Source organism: Perognathus longimembris, chromosome 4, assembly GCF_023159225.1.
Source record: "Perognathus longimembris pacificus isolate PPM17 chromosome 4, ASM2315922v1, whole genome shotgun sequence".
Lineage (NCBI taxonomy): Eukaryota > Metazoa > Chordata > Mammalia > Rodentia > Heteromyidae > Perognathus > Perognathus longimembris.
In genome coordinates, this window is record NC_063164.1 from 5,983,258 (window position 1) to 6,000,080 (window position 16,823).

General features: G+C 53.9%; 1 protein-coding gene across 1 annotated transcript; it reads left to right on the forward strand.

Moving 5' to 3' along the window:
• The first annotated feature begins 10,884 nt into the window (after positions 1-10,884).
• Positions 10,885-11,787, forward strand: Nppc (natriuretic peptide C). Its single transcript, XM_048344536.1, has 2 exons — positions 10,885-10,974; positions 11,488-11,787. The coding sequence occupies exons 1-2, from the start codon at positions 10,885-10,887 to the stop codon at positions 11,785-11,787; spliced, it is 390 nt and encodes a 129-aa protein (XP_048200493.1).
• Positions 11,788-16,823: the final 5,036 nt, after the last annotated feature.

Genomic DNA, 16,823 nt, shown 5'->3' on the forward strand with positions numbered 1-16,823 from the left:
GGCTGAGATCTGAGAGTGGCAGTTCAAAGCCAGCCTAGGCAGGAATATCCATGAAACTCTTATCTTCAACTAACAACCAAAAGGTGAGAAGTGGAGCTGGGGCTCAAGTAGTGGAGCAGCAGCCTTGAAGAAAAGGAGTGAGAGTAAGAGGCTCTGAGTTCTAGCTCCAGTACTGGCACACAAAAAAAGTTTAGAGTTCCACAAATATTAAAGGCTGTATTGTCTGACCACAATGCAATAAAATTAAAAATCTATGATGACTTTATTTATTTATTGCCAGTCCTGGGCCTTGGACTCAGGCCTGAGCACTGTCCCTGGCTTCTTTTTGCTCAAGGCTAGCACTCTGCCGCTTGAGCCACAGCGCCCCTTCTGGCCATTTTCTGTATATGTGGTGCTGGGGAATTGAGCCCCGGGCTTCACGTATACGAGGCAAGCGCTCTTGCCACTAGGCCATATTCCCAACCCCTATGATGACTTTAAATGAAAGTAAAGTATAACTCATTAAAATATAAATTGTATAAAAGTTTATAATATAATAACATCATTTAAATACAGAAAAACCTTTTAGAGAAAGTCTCTTAAGGACAAAACAAAAGAAAATATCTACAAGTCTATAGAACACACTTGGCAATTGTCTAAACTTTATGTTTCAAGCAAATATCCCAAGAGAAAAATCAAATGGTGAAAGAAATCATTATCACTACATTAGTCTTGGAAATGAATAGCAATGGCAGACAAATAGATCTTTACTTAGCATTTGCCACAGAACATTCCAGACAGGTTGAAGACATTCATTTGCACTCATGTAACCGTTTTTTTTTTTTAAACCACAAGACAAGAACATAAAAATGTGTACTCACTCCATCTACTGAGGGGCTGGGGTGGGAACCAGGTATGAGGTTCAAAGCAGACAGACTTCTGAGTTTCGGCCCTACCTGAGGTGTTTACTCAAGCATTAAGCATTTTCTGAGCTCAGTCTCCTATCTGTACCGTGTCAGCAAAATGCCCAGTTCACAAAAGTGCAAGCTACTCTGTGGTCTTTACTCTGAGCCTCCGTAATGGACTTGCCCAGTCTGGGTGTTGGGAGCCGTTGGGATCAAAAGAGACCAGATAGATGTCTGTCCTCCAGGGATTGACAGCCCTTGGGGACAAAGATCTGAATCAAATGACCACATAGAGGAAAATAGAGACGACTGTGAGTATATAATACATTCTTTACATTTGTAAACATCTGTATGCAACCACAAAAGAGAGCAAGGGAGTGGAAGAAAATGACAAGTAAACATGAAAAATAATAGCATCAAAATATTTATTAATTGAGGGCTGGGGCATGGCTTAGGTAGAGTACCTACCTAAGTTCAAACCCTAATATTGCACATATATGTATACATATACGTATATATGATAAATAATATTTGAGGAGGTCCTAAGAAACTACAGGAACACTAAGGGAAGGGAGTGTTTCTGTAAGTACAAAGATGCAGTACCTAGTGGTAACATTAGAAAAGAGAACACTAAATACATACCCAGCCAAGCCCATTAAAAAACTATCAACCGGGCTGGGAATATGGCCTAGTGGCAAAAGTGCTTGCCTCATATACATGAAGCCCTGAGTTTGATTCCTCAGCACCACATATATAGAAAACGGCCAGAAGTGGCGCTGTGGCTCAAGTGGCAGAGTGCTAGCCTTGAGCAGAAAGAAGCCAGGGACAGTGCTCAGGCCTTGAGTTCAAGGCCCAGGACTGCCCCCCCCAAAAATATATATATATATATATAAAACACAGTCTCCTGTTATCAAACTCTCAAGACTAGTACTCTACCACTTGAACCACAGTGCCACTTCCCTGTTATCAAACTCTCTCAATCAGCAATTCCTTAGATGGATAGAGGCAGATAGATGTAGGAGGGAAGGGAGGAAGGGAGGGAGGGAGGGAGGGAGGGAGGGAGGGAGGGAGGGAGGGAGGGAGGGAGGGAGGGAGGGAAGGAAGAGAAAGCTTTAAAAACAAGGAAAATAAAGAGGAAAGAGGAGAGAAACTCTTTATGTAGAGACGTGTACTTTGTGTAGATGCAATATAAAAGCAGCCCAAATCCCCATTGTGATGCAGATGCTCCAGACCCATGGGAAAAGATTATATAAAAGAATGTTACAAGAAAAAGTTGATCACAAGGTATTGGGTGTACTTCCATCCCAACTGAGCACTAAACTAAAATTGGGGGGGAACGGTTTGAAAACTTAGAAGAGTCGTAGGTTAGTCACGTTAGATTGGTAAAGGTCTTTGTATATTTGTATATGTTGCTGGATAGTTCATCATTTTTGTCTACCTTGCACTGTGACATTGGTTAAATATTCTACCTCTCCCTCCTCAAAAAAATTGATTTAAAAAACAATTTTAAGAGACTGTTCACCATTACCCAAATAAGTTCAACATGGGCCAAGTCATCTTGCTGCTGGATTCCTTGGGCTCAACCTGAGGTTTCCAAGTGTGCAAGACAGATGTGTGCAGGGCTCACAAAGCCAACGGGAACAGCTGTCCCAGGCTCCTGGCCTGCAAGGCTTGGGTGTGTCTTATCACATGAGCTCATGTGAAAGGCCCAAGCCTCCAGGTCCCCAGGAAACACTTGCCATTCTTTCCCTGTCACCACCTGGCTCTGTGCTTGTGCCCATGAGCTCAGCACTGCTGGGCAAGTCCTCTTGGGTCAGCTCACTGCCAGGGGCAGCTCCTTTCCTGGAATCCTGTCTCTGCCCTGGGCCCAGGAGAACAGCTGCCTGATTCCTACCCCCATGGTCCCGTGCAGAACAGAGAATGATGTGAACTTAGCCTCTGTCCTGGGTAATGGGGAGGGGGGGTAAGGCTGAGCAGAGTCTCCCACCCCCAACCCTCCTCCCCAGTAATGCCTGGGCCATAGTCTGGAGTCTGCTTAGCCACTGAAACCAGGCAGCCCCCACCCAGATTCCAGGCCCTGCTTTTGTCTGAGACACTGTCTTGTTTCTGTCTGTCCTGTCTCAATCCCAGACAACTCTTTTGCCCTGTGCCAGCGGCCACCTCTAGACAGGTGTCAGACCCAGGAGGCACTTGGGGTAGAGAGGAAATGAGCTGGAAAGATCGTCCTCACTGCAGCCCACTAAGGGGGGGTGGGGGAGGACCTGGCCTCCGGGCCCTGGGCGTCCAGTGCGCAGCACGGTTGGTCCAGGTCTCTCTGAGGTCCTAGGAGCTCTAACCTGAGCCAGGCTGGGCGTCTGAGGTAAGTCCCAGCCATCCTGCTCTCAGAGATGACTAGAGAGAGGGCCCTCCTGCCTTCCCTGTTCTTGCAGTGGGATCCCCAAGTTTTGCACTCCCAGAGCCTTGAGCTGGCTTTACCTCCTCCACCTGGGACTCTGACCAAAGCCCCTTTAACCCCCAGCCTCCACAGAGGGCTGGGTTTCTAACACCTCGTACAGCTAGCCTCAGTCTGGCTCCATCTTTTCCGGACCTCCCAGAAATTAAACGGGGGGGGGGGGGGATGGAACGAAGGGACAGTGAGATCCCAGAGAAATGGCTGCTGACAGATGTGACAAAGACCCCAGAACATGGAGGTCCCCCTCCCCCCCATCAAACGCGGCCAGTGTGGTGGAAGAGCTGCGTGGACTGTCTGCCAGGCCACACACCCCATTCCCACGGAGCCACAGCGCGGGGTGGAGACAGCTGTCCTCCCTCGGCAGATGCTCCCCGGGGACGCGCAGCCCCACGCCCCACCCTGCTTCACGCTGGCAGCCAGCCAGCTCCCCTGCAAGGCCTGGACAGCCTGGGCAGGCCCAGCGCAACAGAGGGGGGACCAGGAAACTGGTTGGAGCCTCCACAGCCCCATCTGTAAATTGCCAAAACCCCCCCCCCCGCCCCCAGACATGGGGCTTGAACTCAGGGCCTCTCCCTGAACTATTTTGCTCAAGGCTAGCGCTCTACCACTTGAGCCATAGCACCCCTTCCCGTTTCTGAGTAGTTAATCGGAGGTAAGAGTCTCATGGGGACCGTTCTGCCCCATCTGGCTTTGAACCCCAATCCTCAGATCTCAGCCTCTTGAGTGGCTAGGATGACAGGCAGGAGCCACTGGCACCCAGCTCAGACCTTTGTTGTATGAGAGCAAGGCCCTGTGCCGGCCTCCCTCCCTGTGCATTTACTGATCGCCCACAGTTTGCTGTGGGGAGCTGGGGCTGCTGGGTACGCATGGGAGTCCCTTGAGGAGCTGAGAGGAAAGAAGGAAAGCCCAGTGGTATTCTGGCTGTGGTGACACCTTGTTCAGGCAACTGTAAGGCCCCAAGGCCGTGCTAAAGCCAGGGGAGGGGCCATAGAAGGCAGCAGCTGGGCGCCTGGTCACAGAGCCGGAACGGCCTGGAGGCTCAGCAGAGCCATAGGCTCCCGCAAGGTAGCTCACTCATTTGGACTCCCAGCCGGGCCCTTTGACCAGAAACCATAACTGCTGGTAACATGTCTTCCAGGAGCCTCACTTCCTAGAAGGGTCTCAGTTATCGCCACCTCCACCATCCCCTCCCCTAGCCAATGGCTGTACACTGGAGCCAGGTGGGAAACCCAAGCAGGGTCTAGCATCTGGAGGTCCTGGGTCAGGTCCCAGGGATGCAGTCAGTCCTTTGAGCGCACAGCCTCGGCGAAGGCGCCTGCCTGCCACCCAGGCCCAACCCCACCCACCGCCAGGTCTCAGCACTATCTCCCAGCGCTGCTTGCAGTCGGGGGCCTGACCTGAGCCCTCCTCGGCCACTCATGGCTTTCTGGAACCCCTTACACGGTTTCTCAGTGCTCAGCAATGCTTCTTCTGCTGGAGAACCCCATTTAGATCCAATGGGGTAAGAAGTTCGGAATCTTTGTTTAATTTAGTCATGTGTATGAGCATATGTTGCATTCATCTTACCTAAGCCAATGCTCCAGGAACTGTCTAATTCAGGAAGTATCTGAGTCTAGAGAGGCAGTGCAAGACCTTTAATCATCAGCATAATTTAAAACAGGATTTTTGAAGACAACAGAGCTAGCACAGTCCGCCTGGGCCCAGTCACCAAACATTGTCTTCATGATTCCCTCTGTTGTTTTCAGACAGGAACCACCTGGTCCCCCAAAGTTTGCCTCCTCACGCATTGTCTTCTTTGTTCTGTTCTCCATTGCTGAAGAAAGAAGGCCAGGGGGCCTCAGTTGTCCTCACCCAGATATCAGGGGTGAGAGGGGAAATGATGGGACAGTGGCGGAGTAACTAGTCCAAGGGTAAGCTGTAGACACAGGCCCGATGCTGGTGGCTCACGCCTGCAAGCCTGCCTGCTCAGGAGACTGAGATCGGAGGATCTTGTTTTGAAGCCAGCCAGGACACAAACATCTATGAGACTATTATCTCCAATAAACTACTAAAAAAAAAAATGCTGGAAGTGGAGCTGTGGTTCAAATGGTAGAGCACTAGCCTTGAGCAAAAAAGTGCAGGGACAAACGCCTAGACTCTGAGTTCAAGCCCCAGGACCAACCCACGCACGCGCGCGCATACACACACACACACACACACAATGTTGGGCAAGTTCAGCAGTGAACCCTAAGAGCATGGCACACTGCGGTCCACTGGGGGGCTGATGTAAGCATGGAGATGAGTGAAGTAGGAAAAGCATGTGTTAAAAGGACACTGGGAAGTCACAAAGGCTTGGAAAGAACATACTTAGGCTTGGAAACAGAGTGATCCAAGGAGGACCACAAGGCAGTGGCTGGTGACAGGGACGAGAACACTTGTGTAGACAACAACCCTGACGCAGGCCTACATCCACCCACTCTGGAAAGCGCTCCAGCAGCGTGACTGAGATGGCCACGGTCTGGCTTCTCGGGCACCATGGCGCTTGATTGGAAATCTGGGACCGAGGCATAAGAATTGGGGCGATCCAGGTCATAAGCTATCTGTGGGTTTCTCAGCTTCTCCACTGGCCAAGAAGCGGGCTGACACATGCCGGCTCCCCACAGAGTCTCTGTCCTTTACCACCTCCACACAGACCAAGATTCCCCAACCAGCTACTCGCCAGGAAGCTCTTGACCCCAGTCAACTCTCGTCCGGAGCTTCCTTCCTTTCGCAAGGCAAAGCAGGCCATAGAGTGGGTGGAAGCACCCTTCTCCTTGCCAGACCCAGACACGAGGAATCTCCCGGAACGAACTCAGAGGCACAGACACAAGAAGTATGTTTCCTCCAGCTCTGGAAAATATCTGACTTGGTCATGTCTCTCTCGCTAGTATTTTCTGGTCATTTTCCTTTTAGAATCTGATCGGTCACAAGAGAACAGTGAATGATCGCATATTCATGGGGTAGAAATCTGGAGAGAACGTTCTGGCTTGGAAAACCCAGATATGTGGCTCTCTCTCAAGCTGAGCTGTGGCTCTGGACAAGCCCATCCCATTGCCCCTTTTGTGAAGGGGCCAAGGTAAGGGGCATCTGTAAAATACTCAGGACCCTTTCATTCTCAAGGAGAAACTCGCATCTTTGAAGATGGTGGTCTCCAAATCTGAAACAACAGCTCCAGGATCAGGCAAAAGGTACCCTCCTCCAGATCCAAACCAAAAAGGGGGCTTGCTGCTGGGATCCCCACAGCAGCGAAGGAATGGTTCACTGCTGAGAGGCCTTCGTAGGACCCGCATTTTGCCAGAGCCCAACCAAGGCAAGCCTTCTTCCCAAGAGCCAAGAGCCTGGCAGCGAAGCCGTTTCCTCAGCCAACATCTGGTGTGTGGGCTCCAGGCAGACACTGGGGTGCTGAGCTGGCCCCTCTCCCTCCACCCGGCTCTGTTTCTCGGGGATTAAGCCTTAACCCTTACACCCCTCACCTGCCTGTTGGCAGCCAGATGGGGAACAGTTGTTCCACCCAAGGAACTGAGTCTTATTTCTTGAGGTCCTATCTTTTTGATGAATGAAAAGAAAGGAGGAGAAAACAAGAAAGGGATAAACTCTGACGTCATGGGCCTGCGTAGGACAGTGGAGTTGAAGGCCATCTGGAGCAGGTGCTGGCAGGGCTCCTGGGAAAGAGGAAGGAGGGCAGCTGCCTTGTCAGGTGGGGGTGTCCTGGGTCAGAAAAAGACTCAAAGCTTTCCTGGAATTCCAGGCCTCTGAAGAATGACAATGCTTCCTTGGCCAACAGCTCTACTCTGAAGGTCAAGCCCCTAGGTACAGGCATTGAGAGCGAAGGTGTCAAATACAAGGAGACCTGGCTGGGCCTCTTGTCCCCAGAAAGCCTGCACTGCATTACAGTCCCAAGCAGTGTGAGGAGCTCCAGGATGAGCGTGTACACGCAGACCCCTTGTTTGCCTCAGCTGCTTCCTGCTGCCTTTGCCAGATTCCCTCCATCCCTGTCCAGGAGGCAAGAATGGCCTTTTCCCAATTACAGGTGGTGAAACCGAAGGCTCTGAGCCGTGATGGGACTTGGCCAGGGTCCCGCTGCAATCTCCCTGCCCAGCCTCCCTGAGAACTGCTCACACAGCCTGCGTAGCATCCTCTCTGAGAAGTTACACAGCTGGAAGGGAGCCCCAGGATGAAATAATCCCAGGGAAAACAGATGGGCTGCTAGGCAGTCCTCCTCCTCGGCGGGCCTGGGAGGTGCCCCTGCTGCCCCAGGGCCAGGAGAGGGCGCTGCTGCGTACAGCTCGGGCTCCTTGGAGAGGATGCTGATGCTGTCTGGGCAGCCTTGCCCAGAAGCTTTGCACACCCGTCTCAACCCAGCCACGGCCCGCTCTCGTTCTCCATTCATCCTGCTACCGGGCAGGACAGTGCCGGCCCCAAGAAGGGCTTTCTGTGATGGCCCTTCCCTTCCCCCTCTTGGTGAAGGGCGAAGAGTAAAGACAGCCCCTTCCTCTGCCACATGCCCTGCCTCCTCCGCGCATCCTACCGGAAGCCCACCACCCTACCTAGTCTGGAGACTCACTGGTCTCCTGCCTGCCCCATTCACTAGGTCACCCCTCAGCAAGCTTCTCGTTTGGGGTTTTGTCTGTTTTTTCTTGGCTGGTACCTTCTGGCCTCTAATCTCTGGAACCGTTCACCATTAGCTGATCCGTTGTCTACCTAGGTTCTTCTGTCTTTCCTTTTCTCCCTGTGTGTCAGGCTCAGCACAGACTTCTCCAGGAAGGCCACTCTGCTGGGGGAAGGAGCCCTCCTGGGGGTAGCCTCGTCCCTGATGCTGTCCTTGCCAGCTGACAAAGCCAAGGTCTGCTTCCTGGGGGCTCTTCCCCGCTGAGATGGAGCTCAAGGTTTCTGAGCAAGCTGACGGGCTCTGCAGACACTTAGAGGATCCGTTAGTGACAAATGGTGGCATGCCCTATAGAACTGCCAGGGCGCCTAGGTCCACTGGTCTTTGCTCCTTCCTCTGCCTCCAGGAGTTTTAACACTGAAGCACATTTCAGCTGCTAACTGACTCACTGAGTCAACTCTTTTAACCCCACCAGGCCTCTGGAGCAAGAGGTGAAAGAAGTAGACTTCCCAAGGGAAAGGCAGCTGGACTCACAGACCACGCCAAGGAGGGAAACACAGAGAGCACAAAACCTTCTGGTATGCTGATTGCATAACTCCCAGAAAGTCCCTGCAGCCCAGTTCTGGACACCCTGCCACCCAGCTGTCACCCAGATAGGTGGGGCTGCTTATAATCCCCCTCCGTACAGGGCAGTGAAGAGCAGAGTGTAGGCTCTACCACAGTCTCAAGACTCAAAAGGAAGACCCAGAGAGTGGCTAATCTATCACGAAGTGTGTCCAAGGATATAGAAGACAGGAAGAACCCACCAATGGACATTCAGAAGGAGATAGTCATGGGCACTGGAAGGTTCCCCACTGCCCTTAACAAGGGGCCATTAGAAGGCATCGCTGATGTCCCCTGGACACAGGGACAAATAGGATAAGTATCAGGGAAGTTTGGATAGTACCATCCCTCTCTGTGTGTCCCATATCCCACCTAGAGATCCCTCCTCTTTCCTCCTTCCTGCTCTCTCCAGGTCTCAAATGCAAGCATGGTGTCACTGTACGGGTTGTTAAACCTGCTGACATAATCAGGGATGTGGGGCGCCAACTTGCCCAAACTGACCAAGGACAGTGTTCATGCCTGGATCTTCCTCGATGGAATCTGCCACCCCAGACTCAAAGTTCACCAGTGGATTACTTCTTGGACAAAGGAAAGGGTTGGGAAGCCAGGTGACTTACACCTGTAGTCCCAGCTACTTTAGCTACTCAGCTAGAGTTCTGGAGATGGCTGTTCAGAGCCAACCCTGGCAGGAAAGTCTGTGAGACTCTTATCTCCAATTAACCACCAAAAGCCAGTAGTGGAACTGTGGTTCAAGTGGTAAAATGCTAGCCTTGATTGACAAAGCTAAAGAGTAAGCACCTAGGCTCAGAGTTCAAGCCCCAGTCCCTCCTACACACACTAAAGAGCCAAGTGGCTAGCTAGAGGCCAAAGGGGGAAGCCGGGAGGCCGCACAGCAGACCGGGAGACCTGCCTTCCTCAGCCCCAGCAGAAGCCAGGCTCCTAGGCTGTCCTCCACCCGGGGGTGCTTCTTCCTTTTCCTGAGAAAGCTAAGTCTGCCCCTTACAGGGCCCACCCCTGGGGACTCACTCAGCCTCAATCTTCATTTTCCCCTCTCGGGGCATCCTGCCCAGCAGAAGGAACATGGATTGCTGCTCCTCACTCCGTTCTTAAAGGTCCCAGGTTCTTCTGCCTCCTTGCAGATGCCCGGGGAATCTTAGACTGGGAGGGACCAGGATGCCCAGGCCAAGGACAGGGAGTGGACAGGGGGCCACCTCTACAGCCCCCCAATGTCATGTGCCCACCAGCCTGGGTCAAGGAGGCTAGCGCGAGATTGGCGACGGGCCAAGGCCTCCCGTGCCTGGGAAACGGCAACGGACACCTCCACCCCGCAGCCCTCGGGTGGGGCCCAAAGCAGGGTAAGCTACGCGGGGGGGGGGGGGGGGGGGGCTCTGCACAGCCAGAAGCCACCGAACGGGTCAAACCCAAGAACGTTCTGGGCAGCTGATGGGGTTCACTGCAAATGTAGGGCCAGAGTGGAGGACCTATGTTGCCAAGGCGCGCGGGCACGGGCTCCCACGCTCCAATACACCGGCTGCCGAAACACTTCCCCCCCCCCCCCGGCGGTCCCCCCGTGAAGCCCACTCTCCTGGTGTTTCCCGCGGGGACCTCCTGGCCCCGTGCCCCCTCACCAGCAAATAAGATGCAGCTCGATCCAGGCCGCGCCAGTGAGGTTCGCCCGCCCCCCCACACCCCCAAAATGTTTAGAAACAAGGCAGATTTGCGTGTGGGCTCCGCACCGCAAGTTCCTTCTGGTTCTGCGACGTGAGATACGAGACCGAATTCCTCGAAACCTGCCTTTGCACCTGCAAAGAGGAGTGAGGGTCCCTTCCAGGTGGAGCGCGCGCGTGGGCACCGGGTCCTGTCCCGCGCGCACCGCACCGGGCCTCGGGCGCACCGGGACGCTGGCAAGCCCGTGCGCGCGCGCTCCGCCCGTGAGCTGCCCGGGGCCAACCACGTTCGGGCTGGGGAGGCCACGGGAGTCAGCCCGCCGAGCCGCGGGCTCCTTCGGAGGTGGGATGTGGGTGGGGGCAGAGGCGCGGGGGGGAGCCCCGCAGACCCCTCCCGGCCCTCGGCTGGGCCGCGTGCGCCGTGCCATTGGCCCCCCGGCGGCCCGGTGGGCGGGAGGATGACATCAGCGGCAGGTTGGATTATAAAAGGCGCGAGCGGAGCCGCGGGCTCAGAGCGCACCCAGCCGGCGCCACGCAGCACTGGGGCCCGCGCTCGTCCTGCCGCCCGGCCGCCCTGCCCGCCCGCCCGCCCGCCGGCCCCCAAGCGTCCCCGCTGGGGATCGATCGTCGGCGCCCCTCGACCGCACGGGCACCATGCACCTCTCCCAGCTGCTCGCCTGCGCCCTGCTGCTCACGCTGCTGTCGCTCTGGCCCTCGGAGGCCAAGCCCGGGGCGCCCCCAAAGGTGGGAGCCGGTGCGGGGGACTCGGAGCTGGCGAGGGGCGCGGGAGGCTGGACGCCCCGGGAGGACGTGGCGCGCGGGGAGTGGAGGAAGGGCGGGAAGACTGCCTTCTGCCCCGCTTTCTGCTTTCCCTCTCTCCTCCTCCTCCTCCGACGTGCGTCCCCGTAGCCGGGACTCTGGGGAGGGAGGGGGGGGTCCGCCCCCTACCCCCGCCACCTCGGGCGCGCGTGGCACTTGGGTGGTTTCCCCCCAAGGCCCCCGGCGTGTTGTTCTGCGCGGCTCCCAGCTGCAAAGGAGGGGGCGCGCAGGGGGGGGGGGGCTCCCCGAAAGAGCGGACCACTGCGGCCGGCCTCGTGGCAGGTGGATGCCGGCCGGGGCGAACTGTCCGTCGGGCGTCGGGGAGGGGTGGGGGTGGGTGGGAGGGGAGAGGCCACCACCCCGCGCGGGCCGGGCCCCGCCGCGTCCCCCGCGCTGCCTCGGAGCGCCCTTCCACCTGCGCGCGCTCTCCCCGGACAGGTCCCGCGAACCCCGCCCGGGGAGGAGCCGGCCGAGCCCCAGGCTTCGGGCGGCGGTCAGAAAAAGGGCGACAAGACTCCCGGCGGCGGCGGCGGCGGCAGCGCCCACCTCAAGGGCGACCGGTCTCGGCTGCTCCGGGACCTGCGGGTGGACACCAAGTCGCGGGCGGCGTGGGCGCGCCTGCTGCACGAGCACCCCAACGCGCGCAAGTACAAAGGCGCCAACAAGAAGGGCTTGTCCAAAGGCTGCTTCGGCCTCAAGCTGGACCGGATCGGCTCCATGAGCGGCCTGGGATGCTAGTGCGGCGACCCCTGGCGGCGGTGAGTACCCCCGGCCCGGCCTCCCCGCGCGCCCGGCCTCCGCCTGCCCGTCTGCCTGCCTGCCTGCCTGGCTGGTCCCTAGGCTGGGGGACCCGTCCATCCATCCCCACGGGGGATGAGGGGCGCACTAGGCGTTCTCCTGTCCACCCCAGGGCTCCTCCCGTGTCGCAGAAAGGGAAGGTCGGGGAAACCTGGGCGAGGTTGGAAATGGCTCTCCCTAGGTGAACCCATCTGACTTCCAGAGAAACAGAAACGGGCTGAGGGAGAACTACAAGTCAGCTAGCGGCACTGGCCCGTCCATAATGGGCCATGTAAGGGAGAGGCTGGGTTTGTGGCCTGGGCGGAGGGGACAGCCACGCTCCGCGGGGCCCAATGAGGTGAGACAGGTGTGAAGCCAGGCTCACCCCTCACAGGGGAGAATCGCCTGGTGGGCAGCCCCCCCCCCCGTTCCCTCCTGCTGGGGACGTTCTGAGTCTTGCTGTGGTGTGGGCAAGCCGGTCTGTCCAGGGTGCTGATGGTTCCTAGCTGGGGCTCCAGGCACCAGCCCTGGAGTCTGTGACCCTATTTTATTAGCAGAGAAAAGGACCAAACTAAATCTCTTTTTTTTTTTTTTTTTTTTGCCACAATCTCAAACTCAACATGTCCCAAATGAGTTCTTTACGAACCCTAACACCCCCCCCACACACACACACCTAAATTGTGCTCTGGGCTCTGGGGTTTCTGGCTTGGCCTCCCTTCCACTGGGAGCTGGAAACTTCAAACACACACACACACACACACACACACACACACACACACACACACTGCTGCCCTTCCTTCCCTTCCACTGGCTCTCGTGCATGGATGAACAACATTGACAGGTGATTGAGGACCAGACTCCTGCAACTTCCTAGTCTAGCTGCTCCCATTGCCTGTCTTACTCCCCGTCTGTTGTCCCAGGCCTGGGAAACCTGTTTTCCCCACCCTAAAAGTCTGGTCCCGGGCCACAGTCTTCTCCCAGGGGGAAATAAGAGCCCCTCCCTGGCACATTGCCTACGTCTCTTTTACAGCACATGGCCGATTTTCATGGGAGGCTTATTAATTCGTGAGCAACTTACATGTCGAGTGCTGGCAAACGGCCATCTAGGACCCACATCATACCCAAGGGGCTTTAGAAATCTTCATCACCAGCTCATTGGCTCTACCAGTTGGCACTCACCTAAGGTTACAGCTGGCCACCTTCCTTTCTGTGGCTAGAGCTCAGAGGGCTGTGTGCATTTCCCCAGTTCTGTCGTCTTCACTTATCTGTGGAGCAAAGATGATGGCACCTGAAGGCTAACTTTCATTATGATGTCTTTTACGCTCTCCTCTCCTGTATAAATAACAGAGATGGAGTCGAAGGTCTTGAATAGTCAGGTGATAATTCAGGCACCAAGAGCCAACTTAGCATCTAAGGAGGAGTTAGGTAAGCTTCTCTAGGTCAGAGCTTGGAACGAACTTCCCCCAGCCACCTGGGTGGCGAGGTAGAGGACATCCAGGGGGCTCACACTTCTATACTCCTATAACCAGGGGAGGGTGTCAGCCTCCTGGAAGTTCTCTTAGCCTGTTTGAACCCTCACTGCCAACAGTTTTAGCCTTCTCCACCCCCCCCACCTCACCCCCACCCCCTGGCAGCAGGCCAGATCGCCCTGTGTCTTCAGTCATCTGGCCTTAACGAAAAGACAGGGTACGTTTCTCATGTTGATGAAAACTCGCGAGAGGTTGTGGCCCTTTCTCCACTCAGGTTGGTTGACTTTGGCTCCAAAGATCATCATAATGACTGTCGCTGATGGTTGTAGGTCTTGATTATAAAACACTAATGACAGAGACTGGGTGTGGCTGAGAGCTCGGTGAACACTTTGCCCTGGAGCCCAGAGATTAAACACATTTCACCCCAAATAGCTAGAGGACAGAGATGCGAAGAGCAGGCCTGGTCAGTCCATGCTCAGTGCCCGATGTGTGCAGCCTTCCATGTGACAGAAGAACATCTTTCTCAGAGCCAGGAGCAAGCACACGTGCACATACACACACATTAGCAGACACGAATGCACTCAGCACGCACCTTCATGCTATCCTGATCTCAACCGATAACCCATGTGCCCAGCTGCCGTCGGAGGCCAGGCCCTGCTTCTGAAGGGGACCCTGGGCCAGCTGCTTGCTTTGAGGAAGACAGCTTGGAAAGGAAACACTCTTTCCTGACTGTCAGCCATGACCCAGACACTTCCAATGCCTAATACATGGCCCCCTGTTGAATCCCCACGCCAGCCCTGAGAGGTGGCTATTATCTATTTTATGAGTGAGCCCAAAGCTACGCAGGATCACAGGAGGAGTCAAGGTTAGAAGTGGAATTTTTAAGTCTAGAATTTCCAACTCACCACCTCTTTTCCTTCTCTGGCCCTCCCTAGCCACCAAGATACATAGGCAAAATCAGGAGCTTACTGAAAGTTTGCGCTGCAGTTGAACAAGAAGAGGGGAGATGGGGGAGGGGGCCCCTTCCTTTCCCTCGCTGTGCCTTACCCAGGGCCCAAGGCAGAGTCTGTAGTTAGAAGTGGAGGAAGGCTAGGCTGGCAGACAGTCTGGTTCTACCTGTGCCAGGGCAGCCAGCGCCAAGCCAGAAAGGCCCTTACCCGCTACCGGAAGGCCTGTCTGTATCAGGGGGCTCGAAGGCAAAGGTGGAAGGTCTTTGTCTCCTGTTGCTGTGGGGAAAGGGATGAAGCTTCTAGAATGGTATGCAGGCTGGGCTTGCTCAGCCAGGAGTCCGGCATTGAGTGTCCTGTGTCCTCTCTTTCAGGCTTGGAAACTGCTTCGCCAGCTGAGGTCAATCTTGGTCATCAGCCTCCAGCATCTGGAAACACCTCCAACGCAATGTGGCTTTTACATTTCTTTTCTTTTTTTTTCCCCCCCTTGGTACTGGGAATACACAACACCAGCTGTTTTATTATTATTTGGGGAGGGGAGGGGTGATTTTATTGCTTGGATTTTTTTTTTGAAAATGAAAAATAAAAAGTTATATATTATATATATATTACATACATGAAACACACACACATACACCGACTTGATGACAAGGGACAGTTTTTAAGAGACTGACAAAAACCAGCTGTGAGACATTGCTGTTTGTAAATTCATGTCATGCATAAATGTATTTATGTTGTAAAGCTATTTATATTGTTTATAAAGAGATATTTATAAAAATTTTATTTATGTAACTAAATGAAAAAAGCCAATCATTGTAATGTTTTGTCCTAACTAGTTGAAAAATGTAAAAACAACAAAAAAAAAAAAACAGGAAAAAAAAACAAAAAAAGTCATTCCATGAACATCTTGAAAACTGTCTTTATTTATAGTTTGTTTGCATTAGCTATCAGGAATTAGTCTGAGGCAAAGAGAGAAAGCGAGACAAAGAATTTGCCAACAAATGTATCTGTCATCTTTACAATCGTGGATTGATGTGTCTTAAAATCACCTGGGGGCTCAGTGCGGTGGCTCACGCCTATAATCCTAACTACTCGGGAGGCTGAGATCTGAGCATCAAGGTTTGAAGCCATCTCAGCCAGAAAAGCCTACGAGACTCATCTCCAACTAACCACCAAAAACAAAAGCCCAAAGTAGAGCTATGGCTCAAGTAGAGCATTAGCCTTGAGCAAAAAGCTCAGGGAGAATGCCCAAGCTATAAATTCAAGCTCCAGTACCTGTACTCTCTCTCTCTCTCCCTTTCCTTCTCCCTCTCCCTCTACCCCCCCCCCTCTCTCTCTCTCTCACACATACACACACACACACACACACACACACACACACAAACTCTCCTTAGGGATAAGATAAAAATACAGATCTCTTCCCAACTCCCACTCTCCTCCTATCTGTTGGATATCCCAGGTTCAGGACTGGCCTTGATGATTCTTCCAGCTCTACTCCAGCACCTGACCACTGGAAAGCCAATGTCACAAATACAACTGAAATTAGATTCAGCTGACTTCAGTCTTTTCCAGTCACTTCCACCTCCTCTCTGTTGTTAGGGAAGAAATGGCTGAAAAGTGGGCCTCTGTCTTGAGAGGTTTCTGTACATCTCACGGGATTATAAGGTTATCCTGTGCATCCCAGTAGGTATCTTTTTGTTGGTTTGTTTGGTGCTTGTCCTGGGGCTTGAACTCAGGGCCTAGGCATTGTCTCTGAGCTTTTTTTTTTTTAATGCCCAAGGCTAGCACTCTATCACTTGAGCCACAGCTCCATTTCTGTTTGTTTTGTTTTGTTTTGAGTTAATTGGAGATGAGTCTCACAGACATTTTTGCTTTGAACTGTAGTCCTCAAATCTCAGTCTCCTGAGTAGCTGGGATGGCAGGCATGAGCTGCGGATGGGGGGCTTCCAGGCTCTCGTTTACATACTCACTCCCAAAGCCGGGGCTGGGCGGTCCCTGCAATCTCATCGCGACTGCACGGTCAGCTGGCAGCCCGAGACAGGACCTGGAGGAAATCCAGGCTACCAGATTTCCCACTGTGCCCGGCCGGCTTGTGCTTTGTGAGGGAGTTGTGGCTTTTCTTTTCACTTGAAGCTGTTAACAATTACGGTTCCTAAGCCCCATGGAGCCTTGAAGGGAAATCATGAATAATGATTGTGAATTTATGAATATCATTTAGATTCGAATCTTTTCCTGCAACCAGCAGGAAACTTGACTAATGTGGAGATAGGTAACGTCGATACAGTACATCCTCCATTCGGCAACAGTCCTGTGCCGAACAGTCCCATCGAATGACCCCATGAGGAGAAAGCAGGGCCCCAAGGAGCCTTTGGGGCTGCTGGCATCAGGTAGCTTGGGGGTACTTTGCTCCAGGAAGTGGGGCGCCGCTTGGGTCTGTGGCCTGGAAGTCAGCAGGTCTGGAAGAAGAGTTTCCAAGGAGATGGCTGGTGGCACTTGGTCTCCTTGCTGGTGTCTGGGCCAGTCACCCCTAGCATGGGGAACCAGGGTACCAACCGGGGGAAGACCGGAGTCCTTTCCAGCC